Below are 25,703 nucleotides of genomic sequence, written 5' to 3'. Positions count from 1 at the left end.
TGGAGGGATATGTCATAGTATTTCCTCTGTTCATAAATATTCGCAACATTTGGTAGTTTTACACTATTCACATAGTTCACTTTAACTATTGTTGGTGATTTATATGTCAAATAAAACATAGTCATGTGGGAACTTGTTAGATTCGTCTCAATACGTATTTTCAAAATATTAACTTTTTATAATTTTTGCTTGAAGAAAATTTAAAATATCGACGATCTAAATTGTGATCGGGATGTGTGAAAGTAACAAACGTTACGGGTATTTATGAACGGAGGAAGTATTACTTTAAGCATACAAAGTCAAAATGAAGATTGAATTATTCTCACCCTTGATGAACCATGTTGATCGTCGGGAGCTGATACAGTTACACTGGGTGTAACTGGGGCCCAGGTACACTGCAAGCTTGTTGGTCCAAGTAGGCAAAGAGGAATTCAGTTTTAGGGGGAAAAGCAATTGGTTTTAGGGGGAAAATTTTTCACTGATTGCGCCATTTAGGGATGCTAAGCGGGAAATAATGCGCCCTTTGCTTCCCCTAATTTTATCCCGCCCATATATCAAAGTAATTAAAAAAAAAAAAAACCATAATATACCAATTTCAAAAACCCAACGGTAAGATTTTAATACCCTAAATCACTCTTAAAAAAAATTAGGCAAAGCTGGACTCATGTTATCTAGCTTGCCACAAATAAAAACACAAAGGAGAGTTTTTAGCAGAACTGTAGAACTGCTACATGGTGATTCAGCTTCGAAATTCAGCTTCGAGATCCCGCATCGAAGATAATGTAAGTTTTTAGTTCAAGTGATTTTGTCAAATCTAGCTCATAAATTCCTGAAAAAAACAATGGTATATGAATGTGTTTTTAATGGTAATTAAATTTGTTTGAATTGATGATAAGTTGTAGTTGCTTGATATTGATGAATCATACTTTGTTGTTGGTGAGAACGTAGATCTGAACGACGGAGATAACTAGGCGTTTTTCTTTGATAATTTCAACAAATTCTATATTTACGTAGTATTAAGAACGTTATAAGTTGTATGCTACCCCATATGGTTAAACAATAAATTGTTAGTTTATTATAAATTTCCTTGTATATATTATGTTTGTATGTTTTATATATAAATACCGTGCCAGATAATTCGGTGTATGGCAGCATTGTATAAAACCCTAAACGTTTTTCGTATTTTGTACAACAGTGATATACGTGGGAGTTCTGTATGGCTTGGGTAGACCTAAACGAAAGTGTCCCTGATCTGAATGAAAATGTTCCTGAAAGCTCACAATATAGATTAATAACTGATGGACAAGAAGTTATCGTTAACCCCCCTAGTGTAGGGATGTGTTTTACAACGGGCCATGAGTTTTTCGAATTTTGTCAGTTGTATGCCTTCAAAGAAGGATTTGAGATGTTTATCAAAAGTAATAAGCTGAAAAAAGAGTACAAAGAAAAGGGAGTATCTAAGTCTGGTGTGGGAAAGTATGAGGCAAAGCCTCATATGATGGAACTTATTAGATTAAAATGCAAGAAGGGAGGGGTGAAAAAAGGTGTTGGGTCTAATGTGACCGGTTGTAAGATGAATATTTACGGTGTAAGTAGAGATGGGCTATTTACTATATTGACTTGTGACTTGCAACACAATCATCCTTTAAATCCTGACTGTAGTAGACTGATGGTTAATTATAGATGTATAGACGGTACTACATTTAAGAGGGCGATGATCAATGACATGGGTGGTGTTAGCATAAGTAAGAACTTTGGTACGCATCTAATTGAAAAGGGAGGTTATGAAAATATTACATTTAATAATAGAGACTTGAGGAACGCAATCAACGTCGAACGTCGTTCATCAAGATTTAGTGTTGCGGATGCCGCAGGACTCGATGCTTACTTTAAGGCACAACGTGATTTGCATCCCGAGTTTTATAGCTCAATACAAGTAGATGATGATGGTGTTTTTACGAATGCATTTTGGTCGGATGCACGTAGTAGGGGTACATGCAAATATTTTGGGGATGTTATTACTTTTGATACTACTTTCGCATGCAACCGGTACGTGTTTTAATTAAGTTTTTATTGATTAAAATTCTTTGTAATTGTACTTTGGTCCATTTGTTTGAAAAAGTAATATCCAATACATTTATATTTTTTTAGGTATCGGATTCCATTTGCTCCATTCATTGGTGTAAACCATCATGGCAAATCAATTATATTTGCTGCGGCCTTAATTTCCCATGAAAATACTCCCTCATTTGTTTGGGTATTTGAAGAATTCCTGAAGTGTATGGGGAAGGCACCACTAGGCATCTTAACCGACCAAGACAAAGCAATTTGTAGAGCAATTGAGCTAGTCTTCCCGGGCGTCCGTCACAGACTATGTTTGTGGCACATGCTCCAGAATGCTAGTAAGAACCTAGGTAGTCTCAGTGATTGGAAGAAAATAGACACCCTGATCAGAACTGCAATACATGATCTGATTGATCCAGATGAGTTCGATGAAGCTTGGTGTCATGTGATGGATGAGTACGGTTTAAGGGGTCCTGGGTGGATGAAGGACGCGTATGATAACAGGCGTCAGTGGGCTCCGGCATATAATAGAGGAAAGTTTTGGGCAGGTATGTCTTCTACACAAAGGAGTGAGGGTATGAATAGATTTTTTAAAACTCACGTGAACTTAGATTGTGGTTTAGTTTTGTTCATTCATAATTATGAATATTGTATGAGGATAAAAGCTGAGGAAGAGAAACAGGATAATTTTGATAACATTGATAAGCCTGCTAAGATTGATGTTGATAAGAGTGTTTTAGTTGAGTATGTATTGGTTAAGACGTACACTAGTGAGAAGTTTGCTGAGGTTGTTAAAGAGCGTAGAGGATTGACACACACAAATGTCACGAAAACCTCATGTCATGGATCAGTGGTGTTGTATAGAGCTGATGAAAAACTAACCTCACCGTTTTGGCGGAAAAGGTTTAAAAGTTATGATGTTAGGGTGGATAAGGAAAATGGTGATTTACATTGCTCTTGTAACTTGTTTGAATTTACGGGAATACTTTGTAGACATATAATGCGTGCAATGGATGTAGAGGATTTTCAATTTGTTCCAGAAAAGTACATACTACAACGGTGGATGAAGTGTGTTAGGTCGTACGAGAGCATTCGAGTATCTTACTTCGACCCTCTTGAATCTATCAGATTGGGCAAAGCCAAAGAGCTTTCACAACGGCATAATTACTTGTCTGAATTAGCTATGCGTAATGATGATGCACTTCGGTTGTACAAGGAGGCTATGGATGTTGTGCGGCTAAAAATGGAGGATGTAGTCGGAATACGAAAGACTGGGGAAAAAGGGGACGACCTTATATGTTGGTGGGACCCAGATGCGAGAAATGTATTTGGTCGTCGAAGGCTACGTCCACGAGAATTTGGTGAGAGAGCCAGATTAAGGGATGTAGAACCGGTCGTGGACGAGAACAGGATCAAAACACCGGTTGACAAACGGCATACTGGTAGGGCAAAGACAAAAAGGAATGCTCCTTTTGGTGGAAAGGCCGGTGGGAATTCTAAGAACAAAAAAGTGGTTACTGAAGAGGAAGTTATTGCTAATGAGGTAAAATTTATATTTTATTTGTTTGGTGATTCGTATCGTATATGCAAGTCCTCATTAGGAAATATAACTTTACTTTTCTACTTAAATGTTGTTTGTGCAATGTAGGAACTTATTTGCAACGCATTTGGAAATCTTCCAAGTTACCGTGCTAGGCAACAACACGCGAATCACGTTGGGGGTACATATGCGGAGAACGTCCCACAAAGTTCTAATGTACATCCTTCTCAAAGTTCTCAAGCACACCCTTCCCAATTACATTTGTCTCAGGATTATTCACAGTCATTTGAATTTGATATTAACGATTGGCGCACCAGATTGTGAATGTTTTGTGTAAATGTAATTTAATTTGATTTCTTCAAAGATATATTTTCGTTTAAACGGTATTTTAAGAATTGAATTTTTTAATCCAATCCTCCCTTTTTGCTATGTACTTTACGTTATGTCTATATATGTAATTGATGTAACCTCAATTACTTTGTCAGTGTAAAAAAAAAAAAATACAAAATGAGTTGTATTAGGCGTCGAACCCACAACCAACGGGTAGACAATATGGGAAATGAGGAGGAAAGAGTAACCATTGTGACAGTGAGGCTAAGCCAGTGCTATTTGTGGGCAACAATACTATTTATTGTATACTTTATATTACTTAATAATGTACATACAACGAATCTATTACACTGGGAAACAATTATTAAAACAACGACTTCATTATACTAGTCTTACCAAATGTAAACATGATGTGTTTGGTCATTGTAGTCAAAATATGCATTCCCATGTCATGCTAAACTCAGCCCCTTATTTTTTGTAATATATGAATATTATTTATTGGAAACAACATGATCCATCAATGACATGTTAGAACTAGGTGAATATAAGGGTGTGTTCAATCCCTCCATTTCAAAGTAAAAGTAATTATAAGAGATTACTACATCACAAAGAATGGCTACTAGTGTAAACAAAATCACAACGAGATGCAGTGAAATCGATTCGATGTTGAGTGGGGGAATAACAATCGGTGAAGTGACTGAGGTGTGTGGCGAAAATGCATCAGGTAAGACTCAATTTTGCCTTCAAATTAGTCTCTCTTGTCAATTGCCGCCTTCAAGGGGTGGTATTTGTTCCTCGGCTATATATATCCATTCACTTGGTCCCTTTCCCATACGTCGTTTAAGTAGATTAGTTCCATATGTTTTAGGGGACCTTGAAACATTAAATGGAAATCCTTTGGATTACATAACTACAAAGCAAGTTGACACTCCTCATGAAATACCGGATGTGCTAGAATGGACTGTAAAACTTATTAAAATGTCTCAAAATTCATCAATGCCAATCCGCGTTGTTGTTATTGATTCAATAGGTAGTATGTTCACTGGTCATTTTGAAAACAATGTTGTTGGCTCAACCGAAAGAAAGGATCTTATACAAGCTATTGGTTATGGGTTACGTACAATTGCCGCATCCAATCATGTTGCCGTTGTTGTGGCTAACAATGTGATTGACGTATTTCCATCTGATCACGATACAACGCAAAATTTCATTATATCGTCCGGGAGAAAGGTCCGTCCGGCTTTGGGCGCCTCATGGACACGCAATGTACGCACTCGTCTAATGTTGTCCAAAAGATTTAATTCGTTTACCCAACAAATTGACAGATTTATAAACATTGCATTTTCACCATCATTAGAGGTAGATGCATGTATGTTCAACATCACTGAAGAGGGGATTGTCGGTGTTTGTAGTTAAAAGATACTAAGAAATTGTGCCAATAAGACCAATGAACATTAGGTTTAGGTGAACATTCGTTCCGATCAAAGGTCAACCAATTGAACAAAACAATAAACACTTCACTCACTTAAATCGAATCACTAGACGGTTTGTTTCAATACGGGGTGATTAGGTTTAGTTGGCCATTTGGTCCGATCAAAGTAGAACCAATTGTATCGACGGATTAGGAACAAACAAGAGTTACAAGTGTTAATCTGGTCTTGAATACTCGAATCAAATCTCATTAAATGGTGTCGTTCCACACAGGGTGATTAGGTTTAGGTGAACATTCGTTCCGATCAAAGGTCAACCAATTGAACAAAACAATAAACACTTCACTCACTTAAATCGAATCACTAGACGGTTTGTTTCAATACGGGGTGATTAGGTTTAGTTGGCCATTTGGTCCGATCAAAGTAGAACCAATTGTATCGACGGATTAGGAACAAACAAGAGTTACAAGTGTTAATCTGGTCTTGAATACTCGAATCAAATCTCATTAAATGGTGTCGTTCCACACAGGGTGATTAGGTTTAGGTGAACATTCGTTCCGATCAAAGGTCAACCAATTGAACAAAACAATAAACACTTCACTCACTTAAATCGAATCACTAGACGGTTTGTTTCAATACGGGGTGATTAGGTTTAGTTGGCCATTTGGTCCGATCAAAGTAGAACCAATTGTATCGACGGATTAGGAACAAACAAGAGTTACAAGTGTTAATCTGGTCTTGAATACTCGAATCAAATCTCATTAAATGGTGTCGTTCCACACAGGGTGATTAGGTTTAGGTGAACATTCGTTCCGATCAAAGGTCAACCAATTGAACAAAACAATAAACACTTCACTCACTTAAATCGAATCACTAGACGGTTTGTTTCAATACGGAGTGATTAGGTTTAGTTGGCCATTTGGTCCGATCAAAGTAGAACCAATTGTATCGACGGATTAGGAACAAACGAGAGTTACAAGTGTTAATCTGGTCTTGAATACTCGAATCAAATCTCATTCTGATCTTGGTTACCAAGGTTGTCTAGGTTAATTTGACTCTTGAACCCAATCAAATCATGTTAAAGTGACGAAGACTTTAGACATTCATTTCACTTTAGTTAAATACAAAATAAAGATCTGATGTTATACAAATTAAATCTTTAACCCATTATAGTCATACATAATATTATACAACTTAAACCTTTAACCCATTAAACTTCACTTATGCAAAGTATCGAAGCTAGTGCTATATAGCACATTTTACAATGCAACCACTTTTCAGCTTTTGGGACTACCAATGCAAATGTCTGGCGGGAAAACTACGCTATTCAATATATAACGAAACTACTTTACATACAACCATGTTTGTCTACGATTATCTACGTAATTAACAACAAAACTATTAATTTGGTCTGAAAAATTCATAACGACGTGATAAACAACACACTAAATTACGCCTAATTAGTTCTACTTTTCCCGCCAGAAAACACATGTGCTCCAAATCCATATATGGTGCATTGGTGCATATATATACATAAGACATACAAAATGAAATAGCAATTCAACAACTACAAACAAACCACGAATACAATTTGTTGAACATTTAAGTACATCAAGAACTATTGTGGGAATGGCACCGGTGAATCGAAGAGGTAAGCTAACTCATGGCGTCACAAGTTCGTCAAGAATGAAGGAAATATCAAAAATTCGAGTATGTGGAAAAGGTAAGCTAACTCCTACTAAAACGGCGTTTTAATATTATTAGCGAGTTACACTTAAAATAGCCTAATATAACATGGATTTCGGACATGTTTGTTGTAGATGTACCATCTACACCCCGTTGGTGTAAGTACTTGGCGGTGGAACTTCAACAGGAGCAATTCAAAATTGATTGGAGGAGATTTATGCGGTTCATTATCAAGCGTTTAGGACCTTCTGAAACTTCCAAGATAGTAAGCGATCTACGATGCGCTCCTAATGTAAGTGAAGTATTTATGGAAGAACGTGACTATTACTTAGTTGAGAATTGGTCTTTTGAAAAAATTAAACCAAACCAGAAGGGAGATCGACTAATTGCGGTAGCAAAAGCGGATGATCGACTACTAAAGCGAGAACCTTTAGAAGAGGACGAATTTTTGCTCAAGGAAGGGAAACAGAAAAAGATAGTGTTCGTTGATTTAACACAAGAAGACTAGGGAATTTTGTTGTAGAAGTGGTTACATGCAACGTTTATCGTATGCACTTTCTTAAATATTACGTTGTACGGCTTGAAAAAGTTTTTATATTAAAATCAATGACGTCTTTGTTTATTTCGTATTGAAATATAATTTTTTTTTATATTCGTCGTATTGCTTTTGCTTTTGCTTTTGCATATACTATTTCGACATTTACGGGAATTGTGGGGAATACTTTGTAAATATCACCAGCAACCACACTTAGTTTACCGGAAACCAAAATCTCCTTTCTTCAAATTAATCTACACAACCAGATCTGAGTTCAATTTTTTTGGCAGATAATGAATAATCAAAGAGGACTGTCGCTATTAAGGTATGTTAATCGATTACCTTTATCTGGGTTTGTTTTTGTTTTTTAATTTGTTGAATATTTTGTAATTGAATCGTTTTATCGCAGAGAACCAATAACACAGACCGCCAAAATATGGCTTGTAGTTTGGCGTGAGGGGAAAATTGTTTTCCATCCACGCCGCCAATATAGAAAAGGGTCGTCAAAATTGTATATGATAGCAACGACCATATTAAACTTCAACTATCTGCATAATATAATTAGATCTATGGGATACTATGACTACAAGATCTGGTATGTCGCCGACATTAAAAAATTTCACAGCGAAGGGAGGTTACTTTCAAATTCAGAAGACTTTCAGGCAATGGTGGATTTGGGTCTGAAGAAAAGATTGGTTAACATCATTATCCAACACACTAACTATGCGGCAACTCATCCAACTGGGAAAAAAAAGAAAAATGTTACAAATCTAAGTCCAATTAAAAAGGTATGTTTATGCCGATTAAGGTATTTAGATTTTTAAAGTTTGTCTTATTATAGTAACTTAAATTCATTTTTGTTGTATAGCCGAATATCAATGCACAACAGCATACGGAGGCTAATGAAGGGGAACATAACGACTATGGTCAATGTTCGACAACGGTTAGTGACATTTTATGAGTTACATATGTAATATTATTTAAATATGATCGAAGTTTTTAGAAATAGGGATTGTATAATTAGAAATGTATGGATTTTTTTTTAATTAAAATGTTTATAGTTTTAAATAAATCACTAAATTCATGTACTGTATTGTTTTTTTTTTTGGTCAGATTCCTGGAATGGGTTGTGGTATAAGTCAATTTGCACAAATGCTTGCAAAATTAACAGAACCACAAAAAAAATGGGTGGTGGAAATGGGTTTCGAGGAACTATTGTATATAAGGGTCAATCATATTGACGCAACATTTGGTTATTGGATCATGTCTAGGTTTGACCCGGACAACTTAGAGCTGAAGATACGGGACAATTACTACGTTAAAATAGACGAGGAAACAATTAGTTGGGTTTTAGGTTTAAATTCGGGGAAGCACCTTTTGCTACCAAATAATTCTTCAAAACTTGTAGATATTCACACAAAGAGGCAGTATAAACAAAACACATCTTATGGTGCGGTTACAGAATCTGAGGTTTATTCAAAAATAATCGACTGTCATATAGACAAGATTAGTTTCAAAAAACATTTCTTACTATATGCTTTAGGAACTCTCCTTTGTCCTACACAAAAATGTGGTTGGATAAGCCCGATACATATCACCGTCTTAGACAAAGCTTCAGAGGCAACAAAGTATAATTGGGCAGCATATGTGTTGGATTGGCTTGTCAAATACGGGGAAAAATTCAAAAATTCAATTCAGGGCTATGGTGGATGCACACTTCTACTGCTTGTAAGTTATAACAACATTAATAACAAACACTCGTTTGTTTATGAAAACCATAGGTATACATGTACCTAACAACAATTATTTCCCTTAAAAATAACAGATCATATATATCGATAGGCTAGCATCGTCCAGAGCTGATCTGAACATGGCACCCGACGCCTGCCGCGTACGAGTATGGGACCAACAGGACATTGACAGGACATTAAAAGCAGATCAAGGACCAAATGGTGATTACGGATTTGGACCCGTCATTGAAGAATTTGTGTATGGGAATATTTAATAATTGTCGTCGACTTTGTTTGCAAACAATTTTCAAGTATGTGTCCAAATAACTTTCCTATAGTTTTATTAATTTGTTGTATTCATTTTAGTTATCCTATCTCCCACGATTAGATTTTTTAATTTTTTATTATTTAACTAGGTTAGGTTTTCGTTGTATTGTTATTAGATTATTTTTTTTTTATTCAAGTTACATTGCAACGGTAACAATCTGGACTTCTATATAATGACCGTTTCTGTGGGATATCTACTTACATTACGTGCCAAAAAAAAAAACAAAACAAAAATTAACATTTAGTAAGAATATATATGGCTATTGAGCAAGGAACACCCAATTCGGCAAATTCTTCGCGAGGCAGTTCTTGTAAGGCACAGCAAGTTCAATGTTACCATGGTTACAAGGCCAAGCTACAAACATGCAAACACACAAAAAACAAGGGCCAACAATTTTACTCTTGCCCGGTATGGAAGGTAATATAATCGATTCATTAGGTAGATTTAAATCACTTTTTCCCAACATTTTGGTTTTCAGAATGATGATCGGTTTTTTTACAGGATGATACTTGTGGTTTTTTCTTTTGGGAAAGTGAGGTAAACGGTAACATTCTAGATGAGCTACAAGATGAGAATTGTAATCTCAAGCAAGAAACTGTGCGCTTGAAATTCCAAGTTGAAAAGATATTTCTAGAAAATAAAATGCTGTTGGAAAAAGTTGCATATTTGGAGGCAAGGAATGAGGATATCATGCTACGCTTTTATGAATCAAAATCAAATGAAAAACTAAGTTTTAGAATGTGCGTTATTTTGACATTCTTTGTATTATTTTTTTCTCTAAATACTTGGAGAGTGTAACAGTAGATAATAAAGTAGGGGTTTCTTTGGACGCAATATATTTCTTTATTATTTTTTTGGTTACAGGTTTTTATTCTAGTTTTATTGTTAATTACCGAATAATGGAATGTATTGATTTAAATTATAAATTCGGTTCAAAAAAATAAAATAATAAAATACACATCATTTTTATAAGACATACAAATGTATAACATAATAGGGGAGGTATCATCATACATTATATAAAAACGTACAACACAATGATGGGGAGTCAAAATTGATCTACAACGTAAAATTAATTACTCAGTAACGTTTAGAACTACAAGGAGTGCTTAACTAGAAATTTGCATGACAATTGCCAATGGCTTTGCCTCACTGTCACAATGGTTACTAGCATTATCAATAGCTCTTTCATTCATCCACGCTGAGGTACAGGGTTCGAGCCTTGAGAACCTCTATTTTTCAATTTTTTTTTGGGCACCTTTTAAAACTGAATATTTACATTACGAAGGGTTTTACACTGCTCGAGTTGCCCTAATACACGAGCCATGCAGTGATAATTTAAGCCTCACAGCAAATGTAACTTAGTCCTATTAATCTTCTCAGCTAACAAAATATAAATAGGATACTGTGCTACCTTTTAATTTGGATATGTTTTTATGTTTTACAATATTTTTAAATAATATTTAATTTATTCATATGATCATTTAAATTCGATATTGGTAATTTAAGGCGTGTTTGTTAAACGCTCGTTTATTAAGGCACGTTTGGTAATACCTCGGCTAGGCTCGAGCTTGAACTTAAACAAGCTACTCGTGACCTAAGCTAAAACAACGGAAAAATGAAAGCTCATTTAAGCTCCGCTCGAGCTCGAGATCGGAAATTTCTCATCAAGCCTAATCCTAGGTCGAACACCGAAATACTCGGTTGAGCTCGGCTCGTTGACATAACATGCAAAAAGATCTGATAACTAAAATTGTTAATTTATGGTTATATATTATAAATTATATACTTATTTAAATCAATAAATTTTTCATTACCACTCTTTAAAATATGAGTTTTTTACGATAATTTACATTGTTATATCTATCTAATATTGTTAATGTCGTTATAAAACTAACATGCGAAATAAAACAATATTTATACCAACTTATCTGATTTTTTCTTTTACTAGTAAATAAACCAAATGAATTTTACACAATTGTGAAAAAATTTACCAAAATTGTTTACGAATTTTTTCAGAAAATACATAAAAATGAACCCACTTTTATTGCATTATTGCGCTGGCTTCCTCTAATTTATTACATGCACCACGCGTCTCACTTATATCAATAAAGCTGATTTACTTTTTCGTTTTTCAACGAAAGTAAATTTGTTCAAAATCATATACAACAAAACTGTAAATAGCAACAATTAATTGTTCACAGCTGGGGAATGCTCTAACATCTCAATACAACTTAACTCATTTGGCAGTGTGAAAATAAAATCCGGAAGTTCAAAAGTTTCTCGTATTACAATAACAATTCAAGCCTCACATTATAGTTTACATTGCCCTAAAACACTTACTTGGAAACACATTATAAATAGGATCTTCAAGTTCACTTGAAAAATCCTACTTCACCTTTCTTCCACCCAACACTCTCCAAAACCCTCAAGTTTCCACCAAAAACCACTCAACAATGGAGGAGATCAAGGTAATTAAACATTTTCTTTTTTTTAGTTACTCAAATGGGAGGTTGTAAGATCATGATTTCGATTTTTTTTAGTAATAGTCATTTTTTGGTAATTTTGGCAAGTTTTTTTCGTAACAAATTTACCACTAAACTTAGGGTTATTTTTGTTAATTTTACTTCAATTCTATTTAGGGTCAATTAGGCTTAATGAGTGTTAATTTTAGTTAAATTATATTGTTAATTTTGACTTGAAAATAATATTTTGTACAAAATTTAAGGTGAAAATATTAGTTACTTTCTATTCTTATTTTTGGTTTTGGTACATAATTTAGGTGAGAAGTTTTAATTATGTTTGTTAGTGTTATTATTCCGAAATTTTGAAAATTATGTTTTGGTCTTTATTTTGATTTTAATTTAGGTTGCGTAATGTTAGTTTTAGTTAAACAACAATTCCTAACTAAAATGTTCAATGTTGTAGGCGCATGATGTGTTTTATAACGAACTCATTTTAGCTCTTCATATTTTCCCGATTTTTTCGGCCCGTCAAGGGAAAATAATTCGAGCTGTTTGCAAGGAATGGAAACGTATTTGGGACGACGACGATTACGGGGAGTCGTTGCGTAGGTTGTTCGCTGAGGAATAGGTTTTCAGCAATAGACTAATATGTAACATTTTGTTTATCGTTACTTATTAGTGTCTAATTTAAGTAGTAAAAACGGTACTTAATACTGTTTCGGAGGGGTTTAGGACTTTGGTATGACACTTTTGAATTTGTGTACGGTACTATGATGTAACATTTGTGTACGCAATTAGTATATAACAACGTACGACTGTGGACTAAAGGATATATATTATAAGTTGTTATTTTGATGTACTATTTGTTTAACAAGAAATTTTAATTATTGAATATTCTTATAACTTGCAATTATAGTTTATTAATGAAATGATTGATTTAAATTATAACTTCGGTTCAAAAAAATAAAATAATAAAATACAAAATAAATTTGGGCATCATTTTTATAAGACATACAAATGTATAACATAATAGGGGAGGTATCATCATACATTATATAAAAACGTACAACACAATGATGGGGAGTCAATATTGATATACAACGTAAAATTAATTACTCATTAACGTTTAGAACTACAAGGAGTGGTTAACTAGAAATTTGCATGACAATTGCCAATGGCTTTGCCTCACTGTCACAATGGTTACTAGCATTATCAATAACTCTTTCATTCATCCACGCTGCGGTACGGGGTTCGAGCCTTGACAACCACTATTTTTCAATTTTTTTTTTGGGCGCTTTTTAAAACAGATATTTACTTTGGAAACTCCGCAGTCATCTTCTCCGATTGGATCTTATCAAATCTGAAATGCAGAATTTTTTTTTCACAAATTAAACATTAATCAATTCGACAATATTGATTTCGTGCCCATAACAGCTCTTAATTCGAACAAAATAATCCAAAAACACGACGGAAATTGCAATCTACAGCACAGCTCTTAATTCGAACAAAATAATCCAAAAACACGACGGAAATTGCAATCTACAGCGATATTAACATGGTGACCTTAATTAAAATGGTGTATCGCCTTTCATCACCTACCATTGACAGAGATGAGATGAAATGGAAAAAAAAAAAATCCTTCTAACTTTGGTATCATCGACAGAAAATAAAGGAAAAAAAAAACCTCAGCCATTTGAATTTCAAATTCAAAGTGAAGCTGAAATTTCAAATTGAAATTGGGGGATGATGTGGCGATGCTGAGGTGGATTGAACCAATATATGGCCAGGGTACACAGGGACCACTTACCCTCTGTGTATCCATAGCCTTTGCGTTGATCGTCAGGATCTAGAGGCTCTTTCCCTTTTGAATGTTCTCCTTTGACTACATCTACATTGGCCTCCCTGGACATTCGCTCCTTAATCCAAATAAATGTATTCTTAATTAGGAAAAATAAAATGGGTGATGATAAAGGTCGTAAGTTGCGATAACATTCAGTTGTGATCTTAAGTGTTGGAATTTAATTTGTACATATAGGCGTTCACGTAGGCTATGCGTCATCAAAATATTTTTAATATAATGCAATATTTTTACTATGAAAATATGTAAATAAGGTAGTCAATACAAAGAAGAAAACAAATTATAATATTAAGATTTTTCTACCTTTTTTGTACATGTATAATAAGTTATATAAGTTGAATATTTTAGTTTCCAATTTAATGTTGTGACACATAAGCATACAATATCATCATTGTGACACGATTTAAAGGAAAACCTTGCCGAAACCTTTATCATTTTCGAAACAAAATTAACAGAAGGATGAGCCATACATAAAATACGGAGTAGTATTCCTAGCTAACCAGATGGTCGCCTAGTTTTTTTTCCTCCATTTTTACTTTTTGTTGTCATCCGAACAACTACTCATTTTTATTGGCAAGTTCCATAATTCATTTTGAAATCTAAGACAAAATACTGTAAAAATACTTATCACGTGAATATCAAAAGAATCTAACCATGTGGGCAAAAGAGAACACTCATTAAAAGGTTTAATGGGGATAAACGTTTAGTTGGGAGTAAAAAGTGTGCAATTTAGATACTTAAGGTTTTGTATCCTTTAGAGGAAAAATTGTTAGACAAATATGAAAGATTTCAAAACGGACTAACAAAAATACAAATAAATATGAAAAGAAGACTAACATTCAAGAACGGAGGAAGTAGTTTTTGAAAAAAAAAAAAGAAGTTATGCATGCATAAAAATGACAAAATGAAAATTGCATTATTCTCACTCACCCTTGATGAACCATGTTGATCTTCATCCTCTAGAGGCTCTTTCCCTTTTGAATGTGGTCCTTTGACTACATCTACATTGTCCTCCCTCAACTTTGGTCCCTTAATCCAAATGAATTTATGCTTAATTAGAAGAAAAAAAAATTAACAAAAGGATGCATAAATAGTAATGAGTAATTAATCCTAGCTAACCAACTGATCGCCCTAAACGGATTAGGTGTTATCCGGGTGTACCATGCACCCAAAAGTATTTTTATGCCTATTGGTGGTTCTTACTACATTTTCTCTTCACATGTAAGGAGAAAATATGAGAAAATGCACGGTACATCCGAGTGCATCTAATATGCACTTCCTGATCCATTTTTACTTTTTGATATCAAACAAGCAACTACCAAATTTGCAATTAGTTTCCATAATTTTCAAAATTCATTAATTAGACATGATGAAGACTAAGTTGTGAGATAAATCCAAGCAAATATTATAGGCACAAACTAAACCCGTCCAGACATTTCAATCGTATGTATAGATAATCCAAAAGTAAAAGAGGCGGGCTGGGTGACCGGATCCGAACAACCGTTCTTTGTGTTTAGCGCTTACAGGGACAACTTTAAACTTAAACTAGTATTTTATGCATGCGATGCGTGTTGATATTTTCAAAAATCTGATTTAATATATACGCAAGTAATGTTCATAGTTTTATAAAAAAAATTAAACAATTTTATAATGGTATATCGATATCTTACGTGGACACCTAAATACTAGTTACTAAACAAAAGTTTGATCAGAATGAAATAAAATAATACTTCAATGGCCTGTTTCTCTAATTTGTAATTAAAACATAGTCATATATATACACGCTACATGTGTTTAAAAGTATATACATTTGGTAGAACATGTAAGAAAATTTATTTAAAACTAAAGAAAAAATAAACATATACGGGGTATATATGTAACAAAATCTGTTTAGGAATTAATGTAATAATCCGTAACAAATTAACTAAAATAAACGTAAAAGATTGTGATTTTTAACTTGTTTAATTTTTTTTGCGTTTTTTTTGCCGCAAGGTGCTTATATAACCATATAAAATTAGGGTGTGATTAAGGATAAGACTAAGTTCAATTTGTAGTAATAAAATGTGAGATTGAAGGGATAAAATCCATTTTTTTAACTGCCTTAATACTTGATTTTATGCTTGCTAAAGGAATTCCATTAAATTGTTGTTTTTGATTGTCACGTATATGCATTGAAATTTCCTTTTCTGCCATATGATAGATAATCAATTTTTAGAATTATTACAATTAAGTTTTTAATTAATTAAACTAAATTATAAACTTATTAAGTGTATTATAGTATATTTTATAGAGATACACCAAAAGATCATTACTAAAATGACGTAACTCAGAAGTTCCCTTATAGAATAGAGATAAGTAACAAGATGTTTAAGGTTGCAATGTAATAAATAAAAAAATAAAATAGATGATGATCGATTGCAATGTAACCTCATCCACCCTCAATGGGTCATGCTCAGGATTCAGAAGCTGCTTTCCCTTTGAATGTGGTTTGACCATTACATCTGCATCCTTGACTTGTGGCTCCTGAAATTGATGTTCAAGCGTAAAATATGGCCTTGTTAATTTTGTTAGGAGTTGTTAGCTGGTTTGACTAGCTGATTGAATTAGCTGCTCGTGTAAAAGTGTTTGGTAAATTACATGTTAGTGGTTTAATATGTAAAATGACCATTAAAGATATTGACATATTTTGTATCTTATTAATATTAGACAAGTAGTTACCGTGTTAATTATTTTCTCTTTAATTTTTGAATAAACATTGAATAAATAAAAGAAACTTTTGAAAAAAAATCTTAATTAATTTTTTTAATAATATATTATTTACAAATGGAGAAATATTACTAATGGTAATACAAGCATGATTGCAATAGCTTTCAATTGCTTCAAAGTACTAATACAAAATTTATTACAACAAATAAAGAGTCTAGTAATTAATTAGGGTGAAATGAAGAAAGAAGCGTGAGTAATGTTATTAGGAAAATAAATAATGCAGGGTACCAAGATTGATAGTGGAAGTAATTATAGGCAATAGTAGGACAAAAGTCATTTTCATTCACTTTCTCAAACCTCTAAATGTGAAAAGCTCCTATATTAAGCTTTTTCAAAATTAGTGTTCACCCCAAAACTCTATTCCAAACCTCTCCTAACCAAACACTTCTAATTATTTTATTTTAAAGGCAAACCTCTAATTCACTCCAAAAAGCTCTTTTTCACTCAAACCCTCCTAACCAAACACCCCCTAAAAACCAAGGGATTATTAAACGCAGCGGGCCTATTTTTCCATATACGGAGTAGAGTATATTTATATTTCGTTTGCAAAAGTTAACATGAAACTTGATATAGCCAAGTAGTTAGATAAGTTACCGGTGTTCAAATTATGGGGTTATGGGTTCGAATCTTCTATTAACTAAATTTATTTCTAATCTATATACTTCCTCCGTTCTTATTTACATGACACAATTGCATTTTGGACACTATTCACACAAGCACCTTTGACTTCCTTTTATGATTTATACTTAAGAAAAAACATAGTCGTGTGGGGTCTTATTAGATTCGTCTCAATAAATATTTTTTAAATATCAACTTTTTATAATTTTTACTTATCCGTAATTGAAAATATTAATGTTTGAAATCGTACATTAACGTGCCTAAATAATTTTGTCATTTAAAAGAACATAGGAAGTATATTATTAAAATTTCAAGACAATATCGCAATACTTCGTATATGACATCTCTCCATGTGTCGATGACTTGGCAAGTGACATGACGTCGTTGTGCCATTATTATAAGCACACGTTATTGTTTATTGTGTCTTTACTTGTCTTTCCTCGAACTCATGGCCTCTCATATGTTAATGCAAAATTTTATCAATCAGTCTAACGATACAACTTATAACTCTAAAACAATTATAAAAGAGAGAGTCGTTCTTATGAATGTTAAAACTTTAATACCCACATTTATGTATTTGAGTAACGATTTATGTTAAAAAAAATCTTAGTTTTATTGTTAAACTGCATATGAATGAAATTCATATTATCATTAAACTGCATATATAAGGAAATTTAAAAGTAGATTAGAAATGAATGAAACAATACTCAAACTATATGCAGCGCTTTGAGGCATCGCCCGGACCACTAACTAGTGGATGACATAGAACGACACGTGTCTTACTGAAAAAATAGAGCGTCACATGGCATTGTGTATGCTTTCTTATAAACATGTTTTAAAATATTATTACTACTATATATACACTAGTCCTATTCCTATACGCAACCACTGCGTGCGTAAATTATGATATGTGAATATTCAGTTTGCTCCTACTATTTTGTTATTGAATATATTTTTGATTTTTTTTTTTTTTTTGATTCAAGTGAGGAAATACATTCCAAGAAAAGAAGGAAAAAAGCAACAAAATAAATAAGCTAAACTAAACAGAGGACCTTAATGAGCAGGGATTAACCGTGGCATGGCCACCCCTCTTTTGAATATTACTAGTTGTTGGACCGCGCACTAGCGCGCGCGGTCCCCCAAGAAATTGAAATCAATTTGCAAAATAAGTTGGGTAATTATGTTGCCTAATTAAGTAATTAAGAATTAATTTAACGAATGTAGAATGTAACTTAGTTACTAATAATAGTCACAATTGAAATATCCTGCTATTTAAAATAATGTCAACTCGTTATTCCAATAATGTCAACTCGTAGAACAATTTTGTAAGTTTAAAGGTTTGGGGAAAGAGGAAGAAGAATATGTAAGTTAGGGAGTTTGAACTCAAGACCTTTGCAAATGTTAATATAGAGCTTCTAAAGGAAAGGTTTCAGTTTTCAATCCCTTGTGAATAGTGAATTTCAAGGTTTTAAAACTCAAAACACTATTGATAAGTATAGTATTTTCAATGCATGCATTTTAAAGGTTTGGGATTCCTTTACTTTGGGAATCAACTATTACCATATTCCTAAAGTACATACGTACTGAAAATGGTAATTTTTCTTATTTAATTAGTCTTTTCATCATTATTTAAAATAATTTAAAGAGTTAAAAATTGAAATGAGGACCGTTTTGATACGTGCAGTATAATTAATAATTTAATTAGGGCACTTTAGTCTTTTTAAGTTTACACCAAATTCTCCTCTTTTCGTTATAAAATAGAGATAGATATTATGTAAAGAAAATGAAAATATATTTATTTTGAGGACCTTGAGGTAGTAATAAAAAGAAAAAAGGAAAAGGATTGTTGTGACAAAGAGAAAACATAATGTTAACATAACTTCATTCGACCAATGAGATTTTGACCTAATAGATAAATCTGAGAGTTTGTACATGAAAAATAGAGGCTAAGTTACGTACATAATTATTTCATTTGTAAATGAAAAATAAATATGAAAATGATTTGTTAATTAATGTTGATAGTGTACTTAATTATTTCAGAAAAATAAGTTCATCGTATTTAAGTTTCAGATAAATAAGTACATGAAATATAAAGGCTAAGTTATGTACTCTATAAAATTTATAACCAAAATAAATTCTAAAGTATTATAAATTTTATAGTATGGTCAATTAATTAATCATGTGAAATGGCACGAAATGACAGACTTGTATAATTGTATTTACCTATGGAGTATAATAACAAAAAATGAATGATCAAAATTAATAAAAATAATTAAATGGATAAGTGGTGTACGTGTATAGTATATGTTATGTCATTCGTGAGGTAAACTTATAGAAATATCCATACTACTACTACTATAATTTGTTCACGAAAAGTATTAATTATATTAATAAAGACATTACCAAAAAAGATAATAATAATTAAAAAACGTAGTAGAATACAATTAATAATCTTGAATATGTATAAAGTTTGTGTATAGCCACAAGGGAATTGAAGTAATAAGATTGAGATTTAACCTCAAATCTTGTCTATCACGCTGGCTCCCAAGACTTGAGAATCTAAACTACTCCGTAATCCACCATGAAGAAAAATTGTAATTTTTTTTTTTTTTTTGGAATTCCAATGAGCCACAAGGGCAATATAAATTACAAATGGGGATGGGGGATTTGAACCTGAGACCTATTGTACACAGACCCTCAATCTTAACCACTAGGCCAAGACATCATTGGTAGAAAAATTGTAATTTATAAACGGTAATTAAACTCTTTTCATGTTGAATACTTAATTCGTATAAGATTAAAAAAAAAGTAAATCTTATTACTTAATTCGTATATCTTGTTCGTATATTTTTCATTAATTAATAGTCCGTAATAAAAATGAAAGAGAAATAGAGGAACTCGTTTTCAATATTAAATTGGTACCAAAATTGGGAAAACAAAATCGTTATTTTATTTGGAAAAATATGAAGTTAATTGTTATTGTTGTGGAAACACACTTTGGATTATTAATGAAAATTAATGTCTATGGTCTATGGAGTATGCTAATATATTATTAAGCTCCAATAGAATTTTTTTATGGCACTCCAATAAATCTTTAGACCCTCTAATTAAATCTTTCATTTTGGTATACGTTACACACAACTGTACAAGAAAACTATTCTAATTAATAAAAATTACAACAAGATATTATTCCAATAATAATAATAGTAATAATGATGATAAGCATAGTAATAATAATAATAATAACAATAATAATAATAATAATAATAATAATAATAATAATAATAATAATAATAATAATAATAATAATAAAGAGTCTTAATTACAAATAAAAAATAAAGAGTCTTATAGATCTATATATATGTAACCTCAACCCTCAATTAATTTGATTAAAAGCAGTAGAAAGTTACCACAGTTTGATGACCTTGTTTAAATATCTCACGGATAGGCATAGGCTGATGATGCCCTTCCTCCAAGCGAGGATAACCGGAACCGGAAGGCGTTAGTGTCGATGGTGGTGGTGGTGGTGGTGGTGGTGATGGTGGTGGTGTTTGTGTTGGGTTTGCATGGAGAGGGACTTCAGTTAAATGTTGAAAAATATCATGCAATGGAGAATAATAGCCAACCCCTAAGCTTCCCTCAATACCATCATCATCAATATCCTTAAAATTAAGAATACTATTATTATTGTTATTGTCAAATAAATATGAAATGGTGTTTATATCTTCAATACAACTAATTGAAGATGTGCTCGTGCTCGTGTTCAAATTATGCGCCACCTGGTCACTCATGTTGTCAGTGATTTTTTTTTTTTTTTTTTTGAGGGAAGTCAGTGTTTTTTTTTATTAAATGTCAAAACAAAAAAAAAAAATGAAAAGAAAATTGGTTTAATTCAATTTATTATGCAAAACCCTAAGCTCGTTTACTGGGTATATATATATTTCCATATCAGGAAACGGGTGCATGCATGTTGTCCCAAAAAAGAAATTTATAAAAATAAATAAAAGGCCGGAGTACAATTACATCCGATACGCCATGCATTGTTGCGTAGCCACATGTACGGCCGATTGGCAATACTCACAAGAGGAAGTCAAAACGGCAGTCAAAAAAATTCAATGAAATGGTACATGTTTTAATTGAAATGATACTCTGTTTTTAATGAAATTGTATTTTTTTTAACGAAATGGTACATGTTTTTATTGAAATGATACTCTATTTAATGAAATAATACTCTTTTTTAATGAAAGGAAATTTTGTGAAACACTACCTTTAAGTTTGGTGGTTTTGTGAATTGCTACCTTATAAAAACTTTTTTTAATTTAACTACCTTATAAGTTTGGTTTGTTTGACTAACACTACCATTTGACGTTTTTCGTTAATGTTTTCCGTCGTGTATTTCTTCTATTCTTTTAAATATCTCCGTTCATTTGTCATTTTGTGCATTTGCCATATTAAATAACCGTTGTAGTGGAGTCCAAAGACGTAAAACATTAACAAAAAACGGCAAATGGTAGTGTTAGTCAAACAAACCAAACTTATAAGGTAGTAAAATGTAATTTCCTTTTTAAAAGGTAGCAATTCACAAAACCACCAAACTTAAAGGTAGTGTTTCACCAAATTTCCTTTATGAAATGATACTCTTTTTTAAAGAAATGGTACATATTTTTATCGAAATTGCGTTATGATGTGTTTGCTAACACATCACAGCATGCCGCCTCGCCGAGCTCATACTCACACTAAGTACTCAAATGGGAAAAGGGGAGACGACACTTGCACCTTTTGTAATGCTAATATCTGATCTGAATTTGTTTGGATCGAATATTCGAATGGGAAGTGATTTTAACACACTACTTGGTTGATTTTGCATACTTTATGTGTGACAGTGTGAGAGATTTTTTTCCTAACAAAAAGTGTGTAAAAATCAACTAATGTTCCGTTCTATTCGACTTATTTTGTCTGAACTTATCTGAAATTATTTTGTCTGAAAATAAACTTGGACTCTGTTCTTTTCACCTTATTTCCACTTATTTCAGGAAAAATAAGTTCATATAAGATAAGTTTAGGAAAAATAAGAGTTGACCATGTTAGAAATAATACGAGACAACAATCTAGACAAAGCTCACACAGTATAAACACCGTGATATACCCACGTGCCAACTTGTATTATTAATCAAACCGTTATTAGCCATACAATCAAAATAACTTCACATGTGTTTCTCTCAAACTATGCTCAGCTCAGGATCTCAATGAAGGAAATAATGCCCTTGGTCCAAATATGCATTCAATGTTAAGTCTAATAAATGCGGTTCAGTATTAATTAACAAGTTAATAATTCAGTGAGATCAAGTGAGCTGAATGCCTAGCTAGAGACCGCTTCAGTTCAAGTGGAATTAATGATATTAATCCACAGCTTACTCTTGACTGAACCCGTAGGGTCACACAAATAGTACGTAAACGGATCAAGTATTTAATGGCATTAAATACTCCATCTATGGATATTCGGAATCGACGGATCTTGGTTTCAGTGGGAGCTGAGATCGTCACAGGCAAGAAATGAATACTCCGGAAACGATGATATTGCCGGAAACGGAAATATGGATCGTATCGGAAATATAAATATTATCCAAGTCGTAGATGTTGCCGGAAACGGAAACATGGTACGTATCGGAAAATATTATCGGAAATGGAAATATTGCCGGAATCGGAAATATTGCCGGAAACGGAAATATTGTCAGAATCGGAAATATTATCGGAATCGGAAAATAGTTCCGGAAACGGAAATATTAAATATTTGTTCGAAACGGAAATTAATTCCGGAATCGGAAATATTAAATATTGTTCGTATCGGAAATGAATTCCGGAATCGGGAATTTAATCGGAAGCGTATCGTACGAATTAGCATCGGACGAGGCCCGCTAGACGAAGGCCCAGCACGAAGCCAGGCCATCGCCCAGCGAGCCAACACGCACCATCGCATGCCAAGCCTCGACCAGGCCCAGCGCAAGGCCAGGCCCAGCCAAGGCCTGGGGCGCGCGCGCGAGAGCACAGCAGCAGTGGGCCGAGCGCTGTGCGCCTAGCGTGGGCCGCAAGGCTTGCGCGGGTGTACGGTGCTCGTGCAATGCTTGTGCGGGAATCCTAAAGCAATCGGGATTCGAAATATGATTAAATCCTAAAACTATTAGATAATGATTATTTAATTAGAGTCCTAGTAGGATTATAATTAAATAAATTAGTATCCTAATAGGATTCCAAATCCTTTTCCATAACTCTATAAATAGGTGCCTAGGGTCACATATTTACGAAGAGAATTCAAGTATTCAAAGTGAGTTTTTGAGAGAAAAATTCAGTCACACATTTGCCTATAAAGTGCCGAAAATAATAGTACCTTAAGGGCGATCCTAGTTGGTCAATCTTAAGGCGGATCCGGACGTGCTGTGGACTATCTACGGAGGGACGACACTTGGAGTCCTAAAGACTTGTTCTTGTTCGGTTCGGGCGCAGCTAGGGAAGGCACGCAACAAAGAGTGTGCATCTAAACTATGCTAAATGATTATGTGTATATAATATGTTTTCCTGGCTTTATAGTTTTTCCGCATGATTTATGAATTGTCATATGTATCATAACCTAACAGTGGTATCACGAGCCTCTTATTATTTTCATAATCTAAATTGCATGAACATGGTTAAATATTACAAATTTGAAAGAAATTAAAAGGGGTGATTAATTTTCGTAATTGTTAATTAATTGCAAATTGCGTTTATTTAATTATACGTACGCAGTTTTTCGGCAGTTTCTTCGTTACTCATCCAAATCGAGTGATTTTTGTGTTAATTCCGCATGTAAAAGGCCGAACCCAGAATTCTCAAATTCGAAGCCTAACTATGACTTTTCGGAGGTTTTAGTTTTTCGAATGCAAAATTTCGTAAATTTAAGATGTTAAATTAAATATTTGCGATTCTTGTTGATAAATCCTGAATTTTTGATTGACCTATTGTATATGTTTAACAAGTTTGAATGCGTAGCCTTGTTAATTATGCAATCTAATTTGTAATTATGATTAATTTGTTGAAAATTAGAATAATTTAGAATTAATTTGATTTTCATAATTAATTATAATTTAATTAGATACCTATGATTAAAAACCACCATAAAAATTGTAAATTTATGATAAATTTTAAATTTTTATGACCTAGAATTGAATCCATGTTAATCGGAAATCAATTGAATAATAAATTTTCGATTTTTCGCCCTAAAATTATGAAATTAATATTAATTTATTAAATTGTCATTAATTTTAAATATAAATTTTTTAAATTTTATGCGATTCGCTCATATAACTTGCACGCACAAAGCAATGGACGCTACGTGTTACCCTTAAGGGGTGTTGTATAGTGCGGGCATGTGACGACGAGCAAGGGAGCTCGTCGCCCATGCGGCACGAATGCAATGAGCAAGGCCATGGTGCACGAGCACAAGGCAGCAGCCCTGCCTTGTGTCGTGGGCCGTGAGCAATGGACGAATGGGCGAGGGCGAAAGCAAGGCACATCAGTCGCGTGTGGGCAGCAAGCGAGCTGCGCCACAACGCGCACTGCCTCGCGCAAGCGTGCGGAGCCTCGCGTGCAGCGAGCGCAAGCTCGCGTGCCACGAGTGCTACGCCCAGCGTCGATGCCTCGCGCAGCGAGCGATGGCTCGCAGGATCGAGTGCTGGCAAGCGCGCGCAGCGAGCAATGGCCCGCATAAAGCGAGCGCTGGCGAGCGCGCGCAGCGAGCAATGGTTCGCGTGCATCGAGCGCTGGCGCGCGCGCAGCGAGCACCAGCTCGCGTGGTGGCTTGCGAAGGAGAGCAGCAGCAGCGATGCGACGCAGCGCATGGGCTGCGCGCACATGGCCAGCGATGGCAGTGTGCGTGTGGCCCATGGGCGTACGTTGCGTAGGGTGTTTGCGTTGCGATTAGATCGTTTTGAAATTTTAATTTGAAATTTTCAGTTTACGTAATTAATTTTAAAATTAATAATTTAAATTATTTTCTTGGATTTTAATTTTGAATATTGTAATTATAATAAATTTTATTTATTCTAATTATGTTACTAAAATTAAAATCATGAATTAATTTAAATACGACTGAAATTAAATTAAACTTTTTGGATTCAATTATAAATTTATATGAGCTTTAAATTTTAATTAAATTTGTATGTTTCCGGTTAGACTAGAAATACATTTTTATGTTTAAAATTAGTAAAGCATATGAATTTATTGGTTTAAGTGGGAGCCCTTTTAGTCATAAACTCTTGATTAGGTCTACAAATCCTTAAGGTTAAAACAACTTGATTAGAATTAATAAGGACTGAATATT

At 33.5% G+C, this 25,703-nt stretch overlaps 2 protein-coding genes across 2 annotated transcripts; both read left to right on the top strand.

Annotated features, from left to right (window-relative positions):
• The first annotated feature begins 356 nt into the window (after nucleotides 1-356).
• LOC130469391 (protein FAR1-RELATED SEQUENCE 5-like) lies at nucleotides 357-4,555 on the top strand. The gene is made up of 4 exons (XM_056838672.1): nucleotides 357-782; nucleotides 1,196-2,049; nucleotides 2,152-3,607; nucleotides 3,713-4,555. Exons 2-4 carry the CDS (start codon nucleotides 1,217-1,219, stop codon nucleotides 3,926-3,928), a joined length of 2,505 nt encoding a protein of 834 aa, XP_056694650.1. The 5' UTR covers nucleotides 357-782; nucleotides 1,196-1,216; the 3' UTR covers nucleotides 3,929-4,555.
• On the top strand, nucleotides 4,547-5,350 carry LOC130469469 (DNA repair protein XRCC3 homolog). The gene is made up of 2 exons (XM_056838804.1): nucleotides 4,547-4,658; nucleotides 4,803-5,350. Exons 1-2 carry the CDS (start codon nucleotides 4,547-4,549, stop codon nucleotides 5,348-5,350), a joined length of 660 nt encoding a protein of 219 aa, XP_056694782.1.
• The last annotated feature ends 20,353 nt before the right edge of the window (nucleotides 5,351-25,703 follow it).

The sequence above is a fragment of the Spinacia oleracea genome, chromosome 3 (assembly GCF_020520425.1).
Source record: "Spinacia oleracea cultivar Varoflay chromosome 3, BTI_SOV_V1, whole genome shotgun sequence".
NCBI lineage: Eukaryota > Viridiplantae > Streptophyta > Magnoliopsida > Caryophyllales > Amaranthaceae > Spinacia > Spinacia oleracea.
This window is presented reverse-complemented; position numbering and strand designations above follow the sequence as displayed.